Source organism: Cetorhinus maximus, chromosome 21, assembly GCF_964194155.1.
Source record: "Cetorhinus maximus chromosome 21, sCetMax3.hap1.1, whole genome shotgun sequence".
NCBI classification, from domain to species: domain Eukaryota; kingdom Metazoa; phylum Chordata; class Chondrichthyes; order Lamniformes; family Cetorhinidae; genus Cetorhinus; species Cetorhinus maximus.
The window spans coordinates 67025361-67045768 of record NC_135899.1 but is presented as its reverse complement, the minus strand read 5'-3'; the positions used below and the strand labels follow the sequence as shown (position 1 = coordinate 67045768).

At 40.2% G+C, this 20408-nt stretch overlaps 1 protein-coding gene across 4 annotated transcripts in view; it reads left to right on the top strand.

Annotated features, from left to right (window-relative positions):
* ago4 (argonaute RISC component 4) overlaps positions 1 to 20408 on the top strand; it is a 69850-nt gene that overhangs the window by 19134 nt on the left and 30308 nt on the right. For all 4 annotated transcript variants that reach the window (XM_078567060.1, XM_078567058.1, XM_078567062.1 and 1 more), the window contains 5 exons: positions 7 to 127; positions 5760 to 5941; positions 7674 to 7810; positions 18187 to 18321; positions 19950 to 20037. In XM_078567060.1, the coding sequence (XP_078423186.1) occupies positions 7 to 127; positions 5760 to 5941; positions 7674 to 7810; positions 18187 to 18321; positions 19950 to 20037 (663 nt within the window). The remainder of the gene's footprint in view (positions 1 to 6; positions 128 to 5759; positions 5942 to 7673; positions 7811 to 18186; positions 18322 to 19949; positions 20038 to 20408) is intronic.

The following is a 20408-nucleotide window of genomic DNA, read 5'->3' as shown; positions in this document are numbered from 1 at the left end:
TCTTAGAGAAGTGGTTGACACCATGGTCCGACACTTCAAAATGCAAATTTTTGGAGATCGGCAACCAGGTTATGATGGGAAAAGGAATATGTACACTGCAAATCCATTACCAATTGGGCGAGAGAGGGTGAGTATAAGTTTTCGATCAAAACTGGTCTTGCAACCTTTGAACATGATTGAGGTACTTTGTTTTGTGAGGTTTTTAAATTTATAAGCTCCTAATCGAGTAACTCACCTGACTCCCCAAAGCCTGTACACCATCTACAAGGCTCAAGTCTGGAGTGCATTCGAATATTCTGCACTTGCCTGGATGAGTGCAGCTCCAACAACAACACAAAGTTTTGACACCATCCAGATCAAAGCAGCCTGCTTGATTGGCACCCCATCCACCAACTTAAACATTCACTCCCTCCAGCACTGACACACAGTGGCAGCAGTCTGTACCATCGACAATAAGCACTGCAGCAACTCACCAAAGCTCCTTTGACAGCACCTTCCAAACCTGTGACCTTTACCACCTCAAAGGGCAAGGGCAGCAGGTGTATGGGAACATCACCGCCTGCAAGTTCCCCTCCAAGCCGTACGCCATCCTGACTTGAAACTATATATCGCCGTTCCTTCACAGTCGCTGGGTCAAAATTCTGGAACTCCCTTCCTCATAGCACTGTGGGTGTACCTACACTAGATGGCCTACAGAGCGCTAAAAAGGTGCCTCACCACCATTACCTTGAAGGCATTTAGGGATGAGCAATTAATGCTGGCCTAGCCAGTGATGTCCACACCCTGTGAAAGAATTTTTTTAAAATCATCGTCATTTGAGCAGCAACGATGAAGGGATAATGGGAAAATGGGTGGGAGTAGTTCTTTTAGTAGGAAAGAGGAGGAAAAAAATCTCACTGTGATGTTTTGACAGGAAGAAGCAGTGGACTGATCGGTTTCAGCATGACCTCGGAGGGAAAGGAGGGACCAGTGTTTCTGAACTGGTAGAATGAAAGAATATCTGCTTAGCTGGGCTGGAAGTGGAGAAGAGTCCCAAATTAGATGAAGTGGAAAGTATCATTGCCTAAACTGAGAGAGAAGAGGAAATGGTGGTGAGGATGGTGGAGGGAGGGGTCAGTTAGCTCAGTTGGCTAGATGGCTATCATGCAATTCAGAATAACCCAACAGTGCATGTTCCTTTCCTGTTCTGGCTGAGGTAGACTTGAAATCTGCCTCCTTGCCCTACCCCTGAGCGTGAAAGACTATGGAAAACCACCACTGACAAAAAATGCCAAGAAAACTGCTCAGGATAAAGCACCAGCAGACAACGAGCCAAGCACCTGCCCTTGGGCAGGAAGCATACAAATGATAAGAGAAAGGGGTAGGAAAATTAGATGAAGTACAGTGTCTTGTGTACCAGGTTCAGGTGGGAATGGATTGCCTTTGCAGGTGTGGAGAGCTAAATGTAGGAGTGTTGGGTGTTAAAGAAACTTTTGATTGTGATGTTTGGTCTGTTGAAAATGCTGGTGTCCCTTGATTTTGACCTCAAAGTATCAAGTATAAATGTTAAGAGATTCATCTTTGTAAAATTAAGAAGCAGAACCTCAAAGGTCATAATCTCTGGATCGTTACATAGAGTCATCAAGGTCTACAGCACAGAAAAAGGCCCTTGGGCCCATCGAGTCTGCACCAGTCAAACAAGTACCTAATTCTAATCCCGTTTTCCAGCACTAGCCTTGTATGCCATGGCATTGCAAGTGCACATCCAAATACTACTTAAATGTTATGAGGGTTTCTGCCTCTATCACCCTTCCAGGCAGTGAGTTCCAGATTCCCACCACCCTCTGGGTGAAAAACCTCTTCCTCACATCCCCTCCAAACCTCCTGTGCCTTACCTTAAATCTATGCCCCCTAGTTATTGATCCCTCCACCAAGGGGAAAAGTTCCCTCCTGTCTACCCTATCTATGCCCCTCATAATTTTGTACACCTCAATCATATCCCCCCTCAATCTCCTCTGCTCCAGGGAAAATAACCCAGTCTATTCAATCTCTCCTCATAACTCAAACTCTCCAGCCCAGGCAACATCCTGGTAAATCTCCTCTGCACACTCTCTAGTGTAATCACATCCTTCCTATAATGCGGATTCCAGAACTGCACGCAATACTCTAGCTGTGGCCTAACCAGCGTTTTATACAGTTCCAGCCTAACCTCCCTGCTCTTCCATTCTATGCCTCGACTAATAAAGGCAAGTATCCCATATGCCTTCTTAACCACCTTATCTACCTGTCCCGCTACCTTACCTGAGCCATGTGCAAATTGACAGGACAAATCAGGTTAGGGAGATGAATGCGTAGCTCAAAGCCTGGTGTGGGAAAAGTGGGTTCTGGTTCGTGGGGCACTGGCACCAATACTAGGGAAAGTGGGATCTGTACTGTTGGGATGGTCTACACCTGAACTGGGCCAAGTGTTCTTGCGAACCGCATAACTAGGGAAGTAGAGAGTTTTAAACCAAGTAGTGGGAGCTAGGGTACCAATTTGGGAAGAAGTGGTAAATCAGAAAGTAGCGACCAGGCACAAGAGAAAGGTATTATTACAGGAATTGGAAAAACAGACTCTGACAGGAAGGGGTAGAGTACACAAATCTAATAGTAAATCAACAGATGAGACTAGAGGTTATAAAAAGAATAAAAGGATAAAACTAAAGGCTCTGTATCTCAATGCACGAAGCATTCAAAACAAAACAGATGAACTGAGAATTCACAAAGAAATAAATAAGTACGATTTAATAGCCATTACAAAGACATGGCTGCAGGAGGACATGGGTTGGAACCTGAACATTAAAGGGTATAGGACATTTAGGAAGGACAGGAAGTGAGGAAAAGGTGGAGGGGTGGCTCTGTTAGTTAATGATGGTATTAGCACAATAGGGAGGGATGACCTAAGTTCAGGAAACGAGGATGTGGAAACGGTTTGGGTAGAGATGAGAAATGGTAAAGTCAAGAATTCATTTGTGGGAGTCGTGCACAGGCCCCCTAATAGTGACCACTTGGTAGGGTGGAGCATAAAGTAAGAAATAATGGGAGCTTGTCAGAAAGGTACGGCAATAATCATGGGAGATTTTAATCTGTATTTCAACTGGAAAAGTCAGATGGGCAAAGGTAGGATCGATGAGGAGTTCATAGAATGTTTCCAGGATATCTTCGTAGAACAGCATGTTCTGAAGCCAACAAAAGAGCCGGCTACATGAAACACAATGGTATTGTGCAATGAGATGGGATTAATTGATGATTTCATAGTGAAGGCACCCCTCAGTAGCAGCGACCATAATGTAATTAACTTTTACATTCAGTTTGAGGGAGGGAGGAGTGGGCCCGAGACTGTTTTTAAAACTTAAATAAGCACAATTATGAGGGCATGAAAGCAAAGTTGGCTAAAGTGAATGGCAAATTAGGGTAAGGGATAGGATAATAGAGATGCTGTGGCAAACATTTAAGGGGATATGTCAGAGTACACAGAATAGATACATTCCAACGAGTAAGAAAAAGTCCAAGGAACGCTGCGCCATCCGCAGTTAACTAGAAATGTTAAAGACAGTATCAAACTTAAAGAAAAAGCATATAATTGTGCAAAGATAGGTGGAAGGTCAGAAGATTGGACAGAATATAAGGAACAGTAAAGGATGACTAAAAGATTAATAAGGAGGGAAAAATAAGAATACAAGAGAAAGCTAGCGAGAAATATAAAAACAGATAGTAAGAGTTTGTATAAATACTAAGAAACGAGTAGCCTGGAGAATTGATGATGGAAAACAAGGAAATGACTGATTAATCGAACAGGTATTTTGCATCAGTCCTCACAAAAAGGATACAAGTAACATCCCAGAAGCAGCTTTAAATCAGGAAATGGAAGGGAGGGAGAAACTCAGGAAAATTACAATCACCAGAGAAGTGATACTGAATAAATTGTTGGGACTGCGGACTGACAAGTGCCTGGGTCCTGGTGGATTTCATCCTAGGGTCTTAAAAGAAGTGGCTACTGAGGTAGTTGATGCATTGGTTTTAGTTTTCCAAAACTCCCTAGATTCAGGGAAGGTCCCAATAGATTGGAAGATAGCAAATGTAACCCTATTATTCAAAAAGGGAAGAGACAGAAGGCAGGAAATTACAGGCCAGTTAAGTTTAACATCTGTCACAGGGAAAATGTTAGAAGCTATTATGAAAGAAGCTAAAGCAGGGCACTTGGATAAATTCAAGTTAATCGGGCAGAGTCAACATGGTTTTGTGAGAGGGAAATCATGTTTAACCAACTTATTGGAGTTCTTTAAAGGAGTCACATGCTGTGGGCAAAGGGGAACCAGTGGATGTACTGTGCTTAGATTTCCAGAAGGCATTTGATAAAGTGCCACATCAAAGTTTATTGTGGAAAATAAAAGCACATGGTATAGCGGGTAACGTATTGGCATGGATAGAAGACTAGTTGGCTAACAGGAATCAGAGTAGGTATAAATGGGTCTTTTTCAGCTTGACAAGAAGTAACGTGGTGTGCCATGGGGATCAGGCTGGAACCTCAACTCTTTACAATTTATATAAATGACTTGGATGAAGGGATGGATGGGAACATTGCCAAATTTGCTGTTGACAAAGATAGGTAGGAAAGTAAGTTGCGAAGAGGACATAAGGAGCCTACAAAAAGATATACATAGGTTAAGTGTGTTTGTAAAGATCTCACAGATGGGGTGTATTGCAGGAAAATGTGAAATTGTCCATTTTGGCAGGAAGAATAAAAGAGAAGTACATTATCTAAATGGTTAGAGATTGCAGAGCTTTAAGGTGCAAGGGATTTGGGTGCCTTAGTACATGAATTGCAAATGGCTAGTATGCAAATACAGCAAGTACTTCGCAATGCTAATAGAATGCTATCATTTATTGCAAGGGGAATTGAATACAAAAGGAGGTTATCCTTCAATTATACAGAACACTAGTGAGACCATATCTGGAGTACTATGTATAGTATTGGTCACCTTATTTAAGGAAACGTGTAAATGCATTGGAACCAGTACAGAAAAGGTTTACCAGACTAATACCTGGAATGGGCGGGTTGTCTTATGAGGAAAGGTTGGACAGGCTAGGCTTGTATCTGCTGGAGTTTAGAAGAGTAAGAGGCGATTTGATTGAAACATATAAGATCCTGAGTGGTCTTGACCGGGTGGATGTGGAGAGGCTGTTTCCTCTTGTGGGAGAATCTAGAACTAGGGGTCACTGTTTAAAAAATGAAGGGTGCCCATTTAAAATGGAGATGAGGCGAAAATTTTCCTGAGGGTCGTGAGTCTTTGGAACTCTCTTTCTGAAAAGGCGGTGGAAGCAGAGTCTTTGAATATTTTTAAGACAGAGGTGGATAGATTCTTGGTAAGCAAGAGCGTGATAGATTACCTGGTGTAGGCGAGATGCAGATTTGAGGTTACTATCGGACCAGCCATGATCTTATTAAATGGCGGAGCAGGCCCAAGAAGCCGATTGGCCTACTCCTGCTCCTTGTTCGCATGTTTGTAAAATACACCAATTTTGTGATTCAACATTTGGACTTCCTCCTTCTCATGTATTACAAGTACATGAAAGAAAATGTTGTGTAGCTGTCGGGAGCTTTCGAGCTGTCAGCCCTTTTTTTTTTTGAAGCTTTTGATAGTTTCCCTTGTTGGCAAGTATGTAATGTGTAACATGTAACAGTAAGTCATTGCTAAGAGGATAAGATGGTGTCTAATCATTTTGGAATTTTACTGAAGGTTGACTTGGAAGTGACCCTTCCTGGGGAAGGCAAAGACCAGACCTTCAAGGTTTCCATACAATGGGTCTCAGTTGTCAGTCTGCAGTTGCTGTTAGAAGCTTTGGCAGGACGTCTTAGTGAAGTTCCTGAGGATTGTGTACAGGCACTTGACGTTGTAACAAGACACCTTCCCTCAATGAGGTAAGTGCTGATGAGCTTTTACTCTATTTTCAGATTAAATCTGAGCCACAGCATTTCTGAAAAATAGAAAACTATGCTCCATTGGAACATTGTGATAGCCCATAACTGCATGTTATTTGTGTCTTTTAAATAGTGTGTGTAATATTTTGCAGTTTTAGCAATTTTAGAATCAGCCCTTGGCAGAAGGATGGAGGAGAGGAAAAAGCTGCAAATGGTTAAAAACTGCTGGAAATGCAAAGCAAGGCTTACAGTTTATTAAGATTATGAAATGGGTTAACGTCAGGTGTATACTTTCCACCAGAATTTGAAACTGTGAAGACAATGGAAGAGTTCTATATATTAACAATACCATAAAGAAACAGCTAGTAACCTATGTTTTATATAGCTGGAAAGAAGTGGAAACATACTCTGTCAAATGCAACAATCCTCTCAAACAGTGAAAAGGTATTAGAAAGACAAAAGGAAGTTGAAAACAGTTAACAGTTAAAAGGCATTAGGGATCAGTAACGTGAAAATTGAGTTAACAGGACTGACCGATGCGTTAGAAAACTGCAAAAATAATATACCTAGATGATAAGGAACTGATGTGAGTTCCTATAGTGTAATGCCTTTTACCTGGAGGAAATGAGTTGATGGGCAAAATACAAGCTCAGAATGTTGGAGTAATGGTAGTTGGCAACATGGTAGAGCTGCTCATGAAAAAAGCCCCCAAACATTGCTTTGTATGATGATGTAGAGTGACCAGACACCTGTGGTGATAGATGATTGGGGCTGGAAAATGTGAAATAATCAAAGCAAGAGCACACATCAAAAAACAAAGCTGTGAGCAGACTTCTGCAGTGGCATACAACTTTGTTCTTGTACCCATGTTCTCAGATGTCCAATCCATAGCCTCTGGGCCATTAATAGTCTCCATTAGCTAAGGTGAGCACTACAGGCCATTAAGCATTCGACTTCAATAATTTTATTGATCGGTCTGCTTTTATTGCATCTATTTGTGCCAAATTGCATAACGTCATACACGTACAACCTTGGCAATCATTGACATGTTGAATGCCAGGCCTACTGAGACTACCAGGTTTCTTTCAAATTTGTCTGTAGCTGTTTCCACATCATTTGTTGAATATGTCTATCATTTTATTTCCAGGTATGTAGTCTTTTACACTAATCCTTATGAAATTTAATCTGGAACAAGAGGACATAATCTTAAACTTAGGTTATTTAGGAGTGGAACCAAGAAGCACTTTTTCCACATAAAGGTTAGTGGAAATCTGGAACTCCTTCTCCCAAGAGGCTATGGATGCTGGGTCACAAAGGTTATAAGATTTGAGATTGATTTTTGTTAGGCAAGTGATATGGAGTTGAGATCTAGTTCCATGATTTAGTTGAACAGGTTCACAATGCTGAATGGGCTATCCCATTCTTGTGTGAATTTGTCCCACTGAACTTGTAGTTGTTGTTGCATTCATTGAATTCATGGTTCCTCCTCGTTTCAATTTATCAGGCATGGTATATAAACCTGAGAAAACTTTTGCAAATTTGTTTCCTGCCATCATCGAAATGCCCTTGAGAAAAAGCAACAGTAGGCTGCAGTGAAATGTCTCAAGTCAGTGAAGCTTCAGACTGAACCACCACTATCTTATGTCTTAGCAGGCATAATCTTAAAGGTTAGTTTCTTTTTTTTTTAAAATTCTGGAACCTTATTATCTCCCCTTCCCCACTCTCTCCTTAGGTATACCCCAGTGGGTCGTTCCTTCTTCTCTCCTCCAGAGGGTTACTACCACCCACTGGGTGGAGGTAGAGAAGTCTGGTTTGGTTTCCATCAATCTGTCCGACCTGCCATGTGGAATATGATGTTAAACATTGATGGTGAGTTGCAAATACTATAACCACGCTTATTACATTGATGCTAAAACATTCTGGATTTTTTTCCTGACTTGTTAGAGTACTTTTGAAATATTCATTATAAAATCCAATAAAATACAAGGTATTATTGCGCAATCAACTGTAAACTACCATTGTGATAGACAAGGAAATCTTATCCAGCTAAAACAAAAGATCAGTACAACAAGAGTTTGTAAAACATTCAATCCAGCTGAGCTAACTTGTTTTATTACATAATCCATGAGGAAATGAAATATTTTCTGTTTGAGTCCTTGTGTTGCTGTACCACAACTTTTTGGTTCAATCATGGCTTGGGTTTCCATCTAACACTATAAAGGCTCAGTATGGCTTCATCAGTGCATAGTTTTGGTGCATCAAAAGAGTGAAATTACAATTGGGAGGTAAAAACTGAGATTTCTTATTATGGTCTTACTATCCTCAGGGGTAAAATGAAAATAATCCGTACACCTTAATTAACTATTGACAGCAATGGAAAGATATGATTTGTAATTGGAAAGAAAATGGGCCAGAGGGTTCCTCATTTCTTGATACAAGCTAATTTTGGATGGCTTTGATCCAACCAAAGTGGTTATGACCTAGTGCAATGGCATGTCATTTGATGTGAGGCAGGGTAGGGGGAGAAAAAGCTTTTACAGCTTATTAAACGATTCGATCAGCCAATCGTTGGGATGTACGATCTATGCACTTGACATCGCACTGGCACTGAAATTCATGCACTATGTTACTCAATTGTGTGGTAGGCAGAATGTCATTTTGGACTGGTGGCGGCATCCTGTTATTGCAAATACCACTTCGTAGCCACCGCAGAGTAGTGACCTGAAACGGCTTGTCTCACCTTAATGAATCAAACAGGGTGTTCCTTCGGTTATTTGTAATAGGCAGAGGATAGACTGTATTCAACCAGACTACAATTGCAAAACCTAAAACAATACATCTACTATTAGATGTGATTTGAGCAGCACTTGCTGAACAAACTGAGTGCGCTACACTAACTAGCTAATTTAAACTAATTGGTCAAACTTGTAATGTGACTCATTTATACTTGCCAAAAGCAGCATACATTCATAACAGGGACCTGTTCTCTGCAAACAAAAGGAATATGTACAAGCCTTGCATCTTTTTTTTAATTACCCGGGAGCTTAGGAGCTCCCCATTGTTTTCTTCATGGCAATGCCTCAGCCAGTTGGAGTCAACTTGCCAACCAGTTAGCACCCTTTTCCCCTGTAGTATAAATTGCTTGGGTGTCCTGATGAGTGCAAGATGAAAAGCTTCGGTAACATGTCTCTCTTTTCAGCAATGTAAAGAGCTAACTGGAAGAGAAGATCCAAGAGCACAGAATATGATATTATATGGTGCTCCATCGGGGGAAATAAATTACTTTAAAACTACAAGTACAACTATGATGACAACATATGTTCAAAATGACATGCGTAGTACATTGCAATGAGTGAGGTTACAGATAATTGTCTTAAAAGTTTGCCTGTGAGATCTGTCCCTATGCAAGAAAGACTTTTTATTTGTACGTCAAAGCAGATTGACTGAGGAAGGATTAAATTTTAAGCAGGAAATCTACATATATCTCGAGAGGTGTTGGCTCATCCAGGTTGATGCTAATTTTTTTGAGGGCGTTAATCACGATCACAAAATAAATTGACATGAAGAAATCCTTTGGTCCATTTAATCTCACCCTTTGAGTGAAACAACTGGCCTCCCCATTACTGTAACCAGTTGCTTTTAAATGTGAAATCCTTCTATTTCAGATTCTTTGCTTCTGACAATTCTCTAAGTAATTAAATAGCATGCAATATCCAATGTGCTACTGAGCTGCTGGATTTATTTCTTGCTTTTTGATGCACTGAAGCATTCAGCAAGTCATTGTGAGCCTTTATAGTTTGGGAGGGAAAGCCAGAAATGGTAAATTCAGGGCCTGTATTTTGCACTGTGATTTTTGTGGGCAATAGTTTATAAATAAATTGGTTGCCTTTATCATTTAGTTTATAACATTTCAGCATCCAGATAAACAATTGTGTTGAAAAAATACATGTAAAGTGGAAAATATTTTTGCCTTGTAATTTTCTGGTCCTTTTGTCAATGTGGTGTTTGCCTGAGAGTTTGTCACTAAATTCATCAATTTGTAGTGAGTGACCGGTAAACCCTTCCCATTCTTCCTTGAAGAGAAACTCAGCATTATATGGAAAATTGAGACCTTCATTTTACCTGGGATCAAAATATTTTGCATAATTTCTAATCCGATCCAGTGGAGTGCATGCCATGCTACTTAACTGATCACTTATACAGATTCTGCTGCACATATATGTAGTTGATTGCTATTATCTTTAACCCGTTGATTAGCAGCTCTAAATAGTTAATTTGCTTCACCTAATCAAAGGAGTGAAAGAGTTAACATAGTTAACCTCCTCTGAACTGCCTCTAACATCCTTAAATTAGGAGACCAAAACTGCACATAGTATTCAAGATGTGGTCTTGACAATGCCCTGTACAGGTGAAGCATAATATCCTTACTTTTATGTTCAATTCCTCTCATAATAAAGGATAGCATTCAATTGGACATCTTGATTACTTGCTGCACCAGCATACTAACTTTTTGTGACTCATACACTAGAACACCCAGTTCCCTCTGCACCTCGGAATTCTGCAGTCGTTCTTTGTTTAAGTAATACTGTTTTTTTTTCACCCTTGCTGCTAAAGTGAACAACTTCACATTTTCCTACATTTATACTCTCCATCAACCAAAATTAAGCCCACTCACTCAACCTATCTATATCTATCTGCAACCTCCTTTATGTCCTCTTCACAACATACTTTCCTACCTATCTTTGTGTCATCTGCAAATTTAGCTACCATGCCTTCGCTCCTCTCATCATCTAGGTCATTGATGTAAATTGTAAAAAGTTGAGGCCCCAGCACAGACCCCTGTGGGACTCAATTCACCACCTCCTGCCAATCAGACACGGATCCATTTATGCATACTGTTTTCTGCCAGCCAGCAATCTTCTATCCATGTTAATATGTTGCCCCCTACACCATAAGCTTTTATTTTCTGCAATAACCTTTGATGTGGCACCTTGTTAAATGCCTTCTGGAAATCCAAGTACAGTATGTCTACAGGCTCCCCTTTATCCACAGCACATGTTACTCCTTCAAAGAACTCCAATAAATTGGTTAAACATGATTTCCCTTTCACAAAACCATGCTGACTTTTCCAAGTGCCCAGCTATAATCTGTTTAATGACCGATCGTAACACCTTCCTCAATATAGACATCAAGCCAAATGGCCTATAGTTTCCTGTTTTCTGCCTCCCTCCCTCCTTGACCTGAGGGGTTATATTTGCAGTTTTCCAGTCTGATGGAAGCTTTCCAGAATTTAGAGAATTTTGGAAAATTAACAGCAACGCATCTACTACTTTATTAGCCATCGCTTTGAAGACCCTAGGATGAAGTCCATCAGGACCTGGAGACTTGTCAGCCTGCAGCTCCATCAGTTTGCTCAGTACTGCTTCCCTGGTGATTGTAATTTCACCAAGTTCCCCGCCTCCCTTCCACCTCCTGATTTACGGCTATTACAGGAATATTTTTTGTATCCCCTATAGTGAAGACAGAAGCAAAATATTTGCTCATTTCATCCACCATTTCCTATTCTCACTCTCCAGAGGACCAACACTCACTTTACTTACTCCTTTGCTTTTTAAATACCTGTAGAAACTATTGCTATCCGTTTTTACATTTCTGGCTAGCTTCCTCGCATCCTCTTTCTCCTGATTAACCTTTGTCATTCTCTGCTGTTCTAGTTTACTTTTTTGCCAATATCTTCTGGTAAAAGTCATCCAGTCAGTAAAAATCCATTGTTATGAAAATGCTTTATGTACCAACATTTTTTAACCAGAAAATAAATTTTTTAAACATCAGTTGCTCTGTTATGCTCTTGTCCATTTCTTTCTAGGCTCCTTGTACCAGCTGGTCATTAATTATCTCTGAAATATTAAGAAAGGAGTCTGCCATTTAAACCACTCCTGAAATTTATTACTTCTGCATTAGTGAAAATGAGTTTTTATCCATTAAGTCTCTAACTTTTTCTTATAAGATACGGACCACTACAACCAGCACAAATAGATTAGCTTCATGCAGGTCTTGAATTATGATTTTTTTCCCCCAAAACATTTGTCTCATCTAAGTACAGCAAGAATTGCTTCTTGGCTGGGTCTCAAGTTCTAGAAGATATTCTTGTGTCTTAACATAATGGGAAAAGTAAAGATATTAGCAAATCTATGAAAGAATTATTTGATTAAAAAGTTTAAGCAAACTTATTGCTGCTGAGCATCTAAAATGATTGATTGCATTACTGTCAGGCAAGATACAGGTATATTTTGACAATCACCTATGAACTAATCTTCAAAAAGGACTTCTTGACAATAAACTTGAGATGGCACAAGGTGTAATGCTCTTGCAGCTACTAATCATTATTCTTAATCACAAAGGCAAGCACATCTGTCAGTTCAATACAAAAGCATTTGTTTTTAAGACCTGGTTTTCCACCTCCATTGTTGTATAATCCTTTTGTAATTAGAGGTTGAATGAGACCAAATGTTAGACTGAGCTATATTCAAGTTCTTGCTTGTTTCCCAACCTCATCTATTTCAAAAAGGTGCCAATAAAGAACAAGATCTTGAATATAATGCCCTTGGATATATAATTGTGCAGCCTTTTGTTGAGGAGAACTGAACTGTATTAGAAGAATGAAGAAAGTCATACTGAGGATAAGTAACCTAGAGTAAAGTGCAGTGCTTATCCTAAGATTCATCCTTTTAGCTGTTTATATAAGTGAAAACAGCAACTGATTTCCTATACTGGTATATCTGATACGAGGCTACCATGAATTCCTCATGCAGTAATATCTCTCGGCGCCCTTTCAATCCAAGTCACTCTTGAGGCCGTGTATCCTTTTTCGTCAAATCAATAAATTATTTTAGGCCTTTTTTAAATGCCGATTTAAGTATTTAAAAAAATAATAATAATGTTAATGGCCCAGATTTTGCTATCAGTGGCGGGCGAAGTGTCACTAGCCGTTCATTGCACTTGGCCAGAGACTTTCTGTGGGCTTTTCCACTGGAGCTTGATGTTTGGCTCTCTAATCACTGCAATATTATAATAAAATGCCCCAAAGTGCTTTACAGCAAAATTGATGTAAAGCCACAAATGGAGAATTAGGGCAGATGATCAACAAGGTAGGTTTAACGAGTGCCTGTAAAAAGGCTGAAAAGTTTAGGGAGAAAATTCCAGAGCTTGGGGCCTTGCAGCTGAACGCACAGCCACCAATGGTGGAGCAGTTAAAATCAGGGATACTCGAGGTTAGGATTTGGAATATAGATGTCTTGCAGGGTTGTGGGGTTGGAGCAAATTTGAGATTAATTAGACAAATTATGTCAGCTATGGCTCAGTTAGTAACAATCTTGCCATTAATTGCAAGGTTGTGGGTTCAAGTCCAATTGCACTAATCAAGGCTGACATTCCCATGCAGTACTAAGGAAGTGTTGCAGTGTCAGAAGTGTTGTCTTTTGGATGAGATCTTAAGCTGAGGTCCTGTCTACTTGCTGAGGTGGATGTAAATGATCACATGGCATTATTTCAAAGAACAGTAGGGGCATTATCCCCAGTGTCCTGGCCAATGCTTATGCCTCAAATTGACGTAACAAAAATACAGGTTAGCTGGCCGTTATCACATTGTGGGAATTTGCTGTGTGCAAATTAGCTACTGTGTTTCCTATATTATAACAGTGACTGCACTTCAAAAAGTGTTTTATTGGTTATAAAGCACTTTGATATGTCTGGTGGTCGTGAAAAGTGCAATATAAATGCAAGTCTTTTTCCCTTTTTATAGGGAGGGATGCAGATGTGGGGGAGGTGTGCTTGAAAACAAGGTTGAGAATTTTATTATTTGAGGTATTGCTTAATCAGGAACCAGTGTGTGGGAGTAAGCACAAGGTTTGAGTGAACAGGACTTGGTGGAAGTAAGTAGCAAAGGATAGGATTGGCTCCAGTTTACAGGGGCTGGGGGGGGAAGAGGCTGGCCAGAAATGCATTGGAATAGTCAAGTCTAAAGGTAACCAAGACATGGATGAATGTTTCAGCAGAAGAGCTGACTGAAAGGATGTATTACAGAGGTGGGAATAGGCAGTGCCAGTGATGGCACAGGTATGTAGATAGGCATCTTTGGGGCAGATATGGCACCAAGGATGCAAGCAGTCTGGTTCGGCCTTGCAGCTGCGAGGGAGGGGAATGAAGTCGGTGGCTAGGGCATGTTGTCATTGGTCCCCTGCTACAAACAATAGTACAAAATCTGTGTGTCACCCTCTACACAATCTGGGACCTGAGTAAATAGGCCAAGCAAGCTTATCTCCTGAACCAACTAGATTGAAGAATCCTTAATGCAGCATGCTATGTCTGAACTAGAAAGTGTAAGTTAAAATAGAATAGTTAATTCAATGCTGAAAAGTTTACCAATAATAAAATGGAGGAAAAGAAAGATGGGATTAAGATAAAACAAAGTTAAATGTATTTAGTTTTTTTAATATTTTAAAATCTGAAGAAATGAGATGTCTCTTAAAAGTTAATTCAGTATCGCAGGGGTTGTACATCAGCAGTTAACTTGATACATCATTACACAATGTAGTGGCACAGGAATGAGCAAGCTATAATTTTTTTCTGGTGAGTTTAATGGGTATCTATTATGTAACCATCACAACTTCATGCCTTTCCATGTGTTTCAATGCTGAGTACTTCAACGAGGTACCGATGTAGTACAACTTCTGGCGGAGCAGTGCAGTTCAGACAGCAACTTCTGACTTTTGTTTAACTGCACGTCCAGTCATTGTAACTTGACTTAACAATTTACTCTAATGATGACTGTTGATTGCCTCCATTATTTTTAATGCAAAACCTGAGCCAATATTGTGTGGACGAATTGTGGATGCCTTGTACACTGACTTAAAATGCTCCATAGAATGCAGATGTGGTTTATCTTGTGATGTAACAATGACTACATGAGCCCATTACCCTCCTGGGTGAAAAAGATTTTCCTCATGTCCCCTTTAATCCTTCTACCAACCACCTTAAATCTATGACCCCTGGTAACTGACCCCTTGGGTAGGGGAAACAGGCCTTTTCTGTCTACCCTACCTAGGCCTCTCATAATTTTATACACCTCAATTAACTCACCCCTCAGCCTCCTCTGTTGTAAGGAAAACAACCCTAGCATACCCAATCTTTCCTCATGGCTGCAATTTTCAAGCCCTGGCAACATTCTTGTAAATCTCCTCTGTACTCTCTCCAGAGCAATTATGTCCATCTTGTAATGTGACCAGAACTGTGTACAAAATTCCAGCTGTGGCCGAACCAGTGTTTTTTACAGTTTCATCATTACATCCCTGCTTTTTTATTCAATACCTCGCCCAATAAAGGAAAACATTCCATATGCTTTCTTTACCACCTTATTCACCTGTCCTGCCACCTTCAGGGGGCTGTGGACATGCACTCCAAGGTGTCTCACTTGCTCAACTCCTCTCAATATCCTCCCAATCGTGTCACCCACACTTATGTCCAAATCATTAATAGCTACAACAAACAGCAAGGGACCCAACACTGAGCCCTGTGGAAGGCCACTGGAAACTGCTTTCCATTATCAAAAACATCCATCAACTATTATCCTTTGTTTCTTGTCGCAGAGCCAATTTTGGATCCAACGTGCCACCTTTCCCTGTCCTGTGGGATCTCAATTTTCTGACCAGTCTGCCGTGTGGGACCTTGTCAAATATCTTATGAAAATCCATGTAGACAACATCCATTGCACCTCCACCCTCATTAATACTCCTTGTTACTTCCTCAAAAAAATTCAATTAAGTTAGTAAGATACAACCTTCCTCGAACAAAACCACGCCAACTGTCCCTGATCAACCCTTGCTTTTCTTAGTGTCACCTTTTATCCTGTGTCTCAGAATTAATTCCAGTAATTTGCCCACCACCGAAGTCAGACTGACCAGCCTATAATTTTCTGCCCTATCCGTTGTGCCCTTTTTAAATATTGGTGCAACGTTTGCAGACGCCAAATCCCCTGGTACTTTGCATGTACCTAGTGAGGATTGGAAAATGATCCTCTGAGCATCTGCTGTTTCCTCCCTGGCTTCCATTAACAACCTGGGATACAATCCAGCCAGCCCTAGTGATCTATCCACCTTCAATGATGCCAGCCCCTCCAGTACTTTCTCTCTCATTACGTTTATTTTTAACTAATATGTCACACTTCTCCTTAACTAGAATGTCTGCATCGTCCCTCTCTGTGAAAACTGAGACAAAGTACTCATTGAGAACCCTGCTCACATCTTCAGCATCAAACCACAAGTTACCATGTATATTTCTGATAGGCCCTACCCTTTCTTTAGTTATTCCCTTGCTCTTAATGTACTGGTAAAACATCTTTGGATTTTCTTTGATTTTACTTGCCAATATTTTTTTGTATCATCTCTTTGCTTTCCTAATTTCATGTTTCACTTCACCCCTGTACTTTCTATACTCATCTAGGCTTGCTACAGTATTAAGCTTTTTGTAACTTGTAAGCTTTCTTTTTCTGCTTTATCTTACCCTGTATGCAACTGGATAACCAGGGGGCTCTAGATTTGGCAGTATCGCCCTTTTTCTTTGTGGGGACATGTCTACACTGTGCCCGTCGAATCTCGCTTTTGAATGCCTCCCACTGATTTCACACCGTTTTCCCTGCTAGTAGCTGTATCCAGTCCTCTTTCATCAGTTCCCTTTCAGCTTTGTAAAATTTGTCTTCCCTCAATTTAGAACTTTTACTCCTATTCTACCTTCGTCCTTTTCCGTAATAATGCTAAATCTAACTCTACTGGTTACTATCTCCAAAATGATCCTCCACTGCTACTTCATTCATTTGCCCCGCTTCATTTCCTAGGACTAAATCTAAAATTGCGCCCCCTCTCATTGGGCTTGCTACATACTGGCTGGATGAGTTCTCTTGAATGCAGTTCAAGAATTTTGTGCCCTCTGTGCCCTTCACGCTGTTCGTTTCTCAATTTATATTAAGAGTAGTTGAAGTATCCAACTATTACAGCCCTATTGTTATTGCACTCAGAAATTTGCTTACATATTTGCTCTTCTATCTTTCTCGGTATTTGGGAATCTATGGCACAATCCTACCAATGTGGCTGCCCCTTTTTTTTTATTTCTTAGCTTAACCCATATGGCCTCATCTGATGCTTCATTTAGCACTTCATCCCTCCTCCACAGCTGTAATTGTTTCTAACCAATAATGGTACGCGTCCACCTTTTTATCCCGTCTATCCTCCCTTGAGCCATTTTTGCCCCTCTTAAGTCGTTTCTGTTATAAGCGATGATATCATGCTCCCATGAGTCTCTGTGCCCTCAGCTTATCAGCTTTATTTGCTATCCTTCTTGCATTTACATGTACACCTTTTAACACTGCCAAATTCCTGTGCTGTACACTTTTTAACCTATGCTTCTTCTGCCTTTCAAAGTCACTCACTAATTCTCCATTCCCTGCTCTGTATTTGCCCTCAGGTTCCCAGGAGTCCTGTTCATGTGTAGATTGTACAGGTCCCACCTTCCCCAGAACCGGTCCCAATGCCTCAGAAATATGATGCCCTCCCTCCTACGTCAGCTTTCCAGCCATGTGTTCAATCACTCAATTCTCCTATTTCTATACTCACTTGCAAGTGGGACTGAGAGTAATCCTGAAATTACTGCTTTAGAGGTCATGCTTTTCAATTTCCTTCCTGGCTCCCTAAAACCTGCTTCAGGACCTCATCCCCTTTCCTACCTAAGTCATTGGTATTAACGTGGACCATGACCTCTAGCTGATCACCCTCCCCCAGAAGAGTGTCCTGTAGCCGCCCTGTGACATCCTTGACCCTGGCACCAGGAAGGCAACATACCATCCTAGAGTCACATCTCTGGCCACAGAAATGCCTGTCTCTTCCCCTAACTAATGAATCCCCTATCACTACTGCACTTCCCCTCTTCTTCCTCTCCTCCTGTACAACAGAGCCACCTGTGGTGCTACAAACCTGGCTCTGACTGCACTCCTCCGAGGAAGCAATGCCCTGTTTGTTAAGATCAACTTGTTCATCATGAAGAACTCCAAGGGCTTGCACCACACTCCTGCCATCTGAAAGACATCGATGTTTGCAAAAGTGCTGGGAGCGAACTGTGGTCCCCATTTTAATAACTTGTTGAAGCCTGAGCTGATTTTTAACATTCGAGGAAACTCATGATTATCTTGTGTCTTCCAGTATCTGCAACTGCATTTTACAGAGCTCAGCCAGTCATTGAGTTCATGTGTGAGGTGCTAGACATTCAGAACATCAATGAGCAAACCAAACCACTGACTGACTCTCAGCGCGTAAAGTTTACCAAAGAAATAAGAGGTAATGTGCTTAGTCCAAATGCAAGATTGAATACTTTTTAAGAATCAATTTTGTAATTGCTGCAATAGAGAATGTTCAGCTATTTAAAGAGAGTTGGCCTAATTTTTATTAAGCTCTTACTTTGAAGTCGATTATTTGTAATTCAAGTCTTAAGACTATTAAAAACCCAAGTGAACCAAGATTTTTGTTTTCTTTTAGTAGGCAATAGAAATTCACCATTGTGGTATGATAGCCAACTATCTTAAGTGACCAAAGTGTTCTATTTTGCATAGTAAGTTTGCTAAATCCTTAATTAGTTTTATATGTTCCAATTTGCTATTTGTGGTATATATCATTACAATCTGTTCATTTTATAAGCTTTGTTTTCAAATCAAATTTGAATCATCGAGGTCTGCTCTAAGATTATATAAATATAATTTTTTAAGTTTATATACTGCTATTTCTCAGCAGTTATTTTTGTAACTTGTGCCTCCAATGAACTGCAATGAATTGGAGTTATGCGATATTGTTTACATCAATACCATGCTTTAAAATACAAAATAAGAGTTTGTACTGCATAAGTTATGAAATTTATTAATGTCATCCTTTAAAAATAATTGAATTCCCTCAATTTAATTGATGTGCTGTATTTTTTGTGGGAACAGGATGAAGTATGTACTTTCAGGTCTCAGAATTTTCTGGTTTCTAAATTGTGTTCAATGTTTAGAACAAAAAGCTGATATCTTTTGTAAAGATCAGAGTTGCAGTTATCAACTGAAATATGGGAGGGTGTCCTCTCTCTTATGCTTTTTCAGTTACCCTGTAAACTTATAATATGCTGCTGTGAACATACAATAATGTCGACACTAGTGCAGTGCAACTGAGTGCTTAAGTTATCTCCGCTTGCCTGGATGAGTGCAGCTCCAACAACACTCCAAGAAGCTCAACACCGTCCAGGACAAAGCAGCCTGCTTGATTGGCACCCCATCCACAAACATTCGCTCCCTCTACAGTGGCAACAGTGTGTACCATCTGCAAGATGCACTGCAGGAACTCACCAAGGCTCCTTAGACAGCATCTTCCAAACCCATGACCCCTACCATTTGAAGGACAAGGGCAGCAGGTGGATGGGAACGCCACTGCCTGGAAGTTACCCTCGAAGCCACTCACCATCCTGACTTGGAAGTATATTGCTGTTCCTTCAGTGTCACAGTGTCAAAATCCTTGAACTCACTCCCTAACAGCACTGTTGGTGTAACTACTCCATATGGACTACGATGGTTCAAGAAGGCAGCTCACCACCTCCTCAAGGTTAATTAGGGATGAACAATAAATGCTGGCCTAGCCAGTGATGCCCACATCCCATGAATGAATTTTTAAAAAATGTACTTGAAATGCTACCTTTCAAAATATCTTGATCTTCTCCAGGAATCTGAATACAATTCTTATTATGCCACAAATAACATATAAATACAATTAAAATTTGAAACAATTATTCAGCGTAACCCATTTCAACAATTTGAATTCTAGTCCTTTTTTTTTATTCTTTCATGAGTGGCTCTGGCAAAGCCAGCATTTGTTGCCCATTCCTAATTGCCCTTGAATTGAGTGGCTTGCAATTAATATTAATCTGTCTTGTCTGTTATTAGGTCTGAAAGTAGAGGTGACTCACTGTGGACAGATGAAAAGGAAATACCGAGTATGTAATGTTACCCGACGGCCGGCCAGTCACCAGACGTGAGTACTCACTCTTTTGTAATACCCTGTACTTTTTTCAATTGCCTGCACCAGTAAAGCAAAGTTGAACCAAGTACAGAATTTAAGATTTGACCACTAAACATGTGGGCATGCGTTTTTATGAAATACTGATTAAGTCTATTAGATAACCTGGAATGCTTGGTTAGAATATAGTGATGTACAGAAGTATTTGTGGTGCAAGGTTAAATTCTTCAGCTGTCTATACTTGCACATAATCTATATTCCTATATATGTGAAAACATTTATAAAAGTGCTCTCATGAGCATCTTTGCTTCACGAGTTCTAATTTTGGTCAGTAGAATTTTTAAAAGTATAAATCTTACCTGTGTTTTATATAACTAATTCTGGCT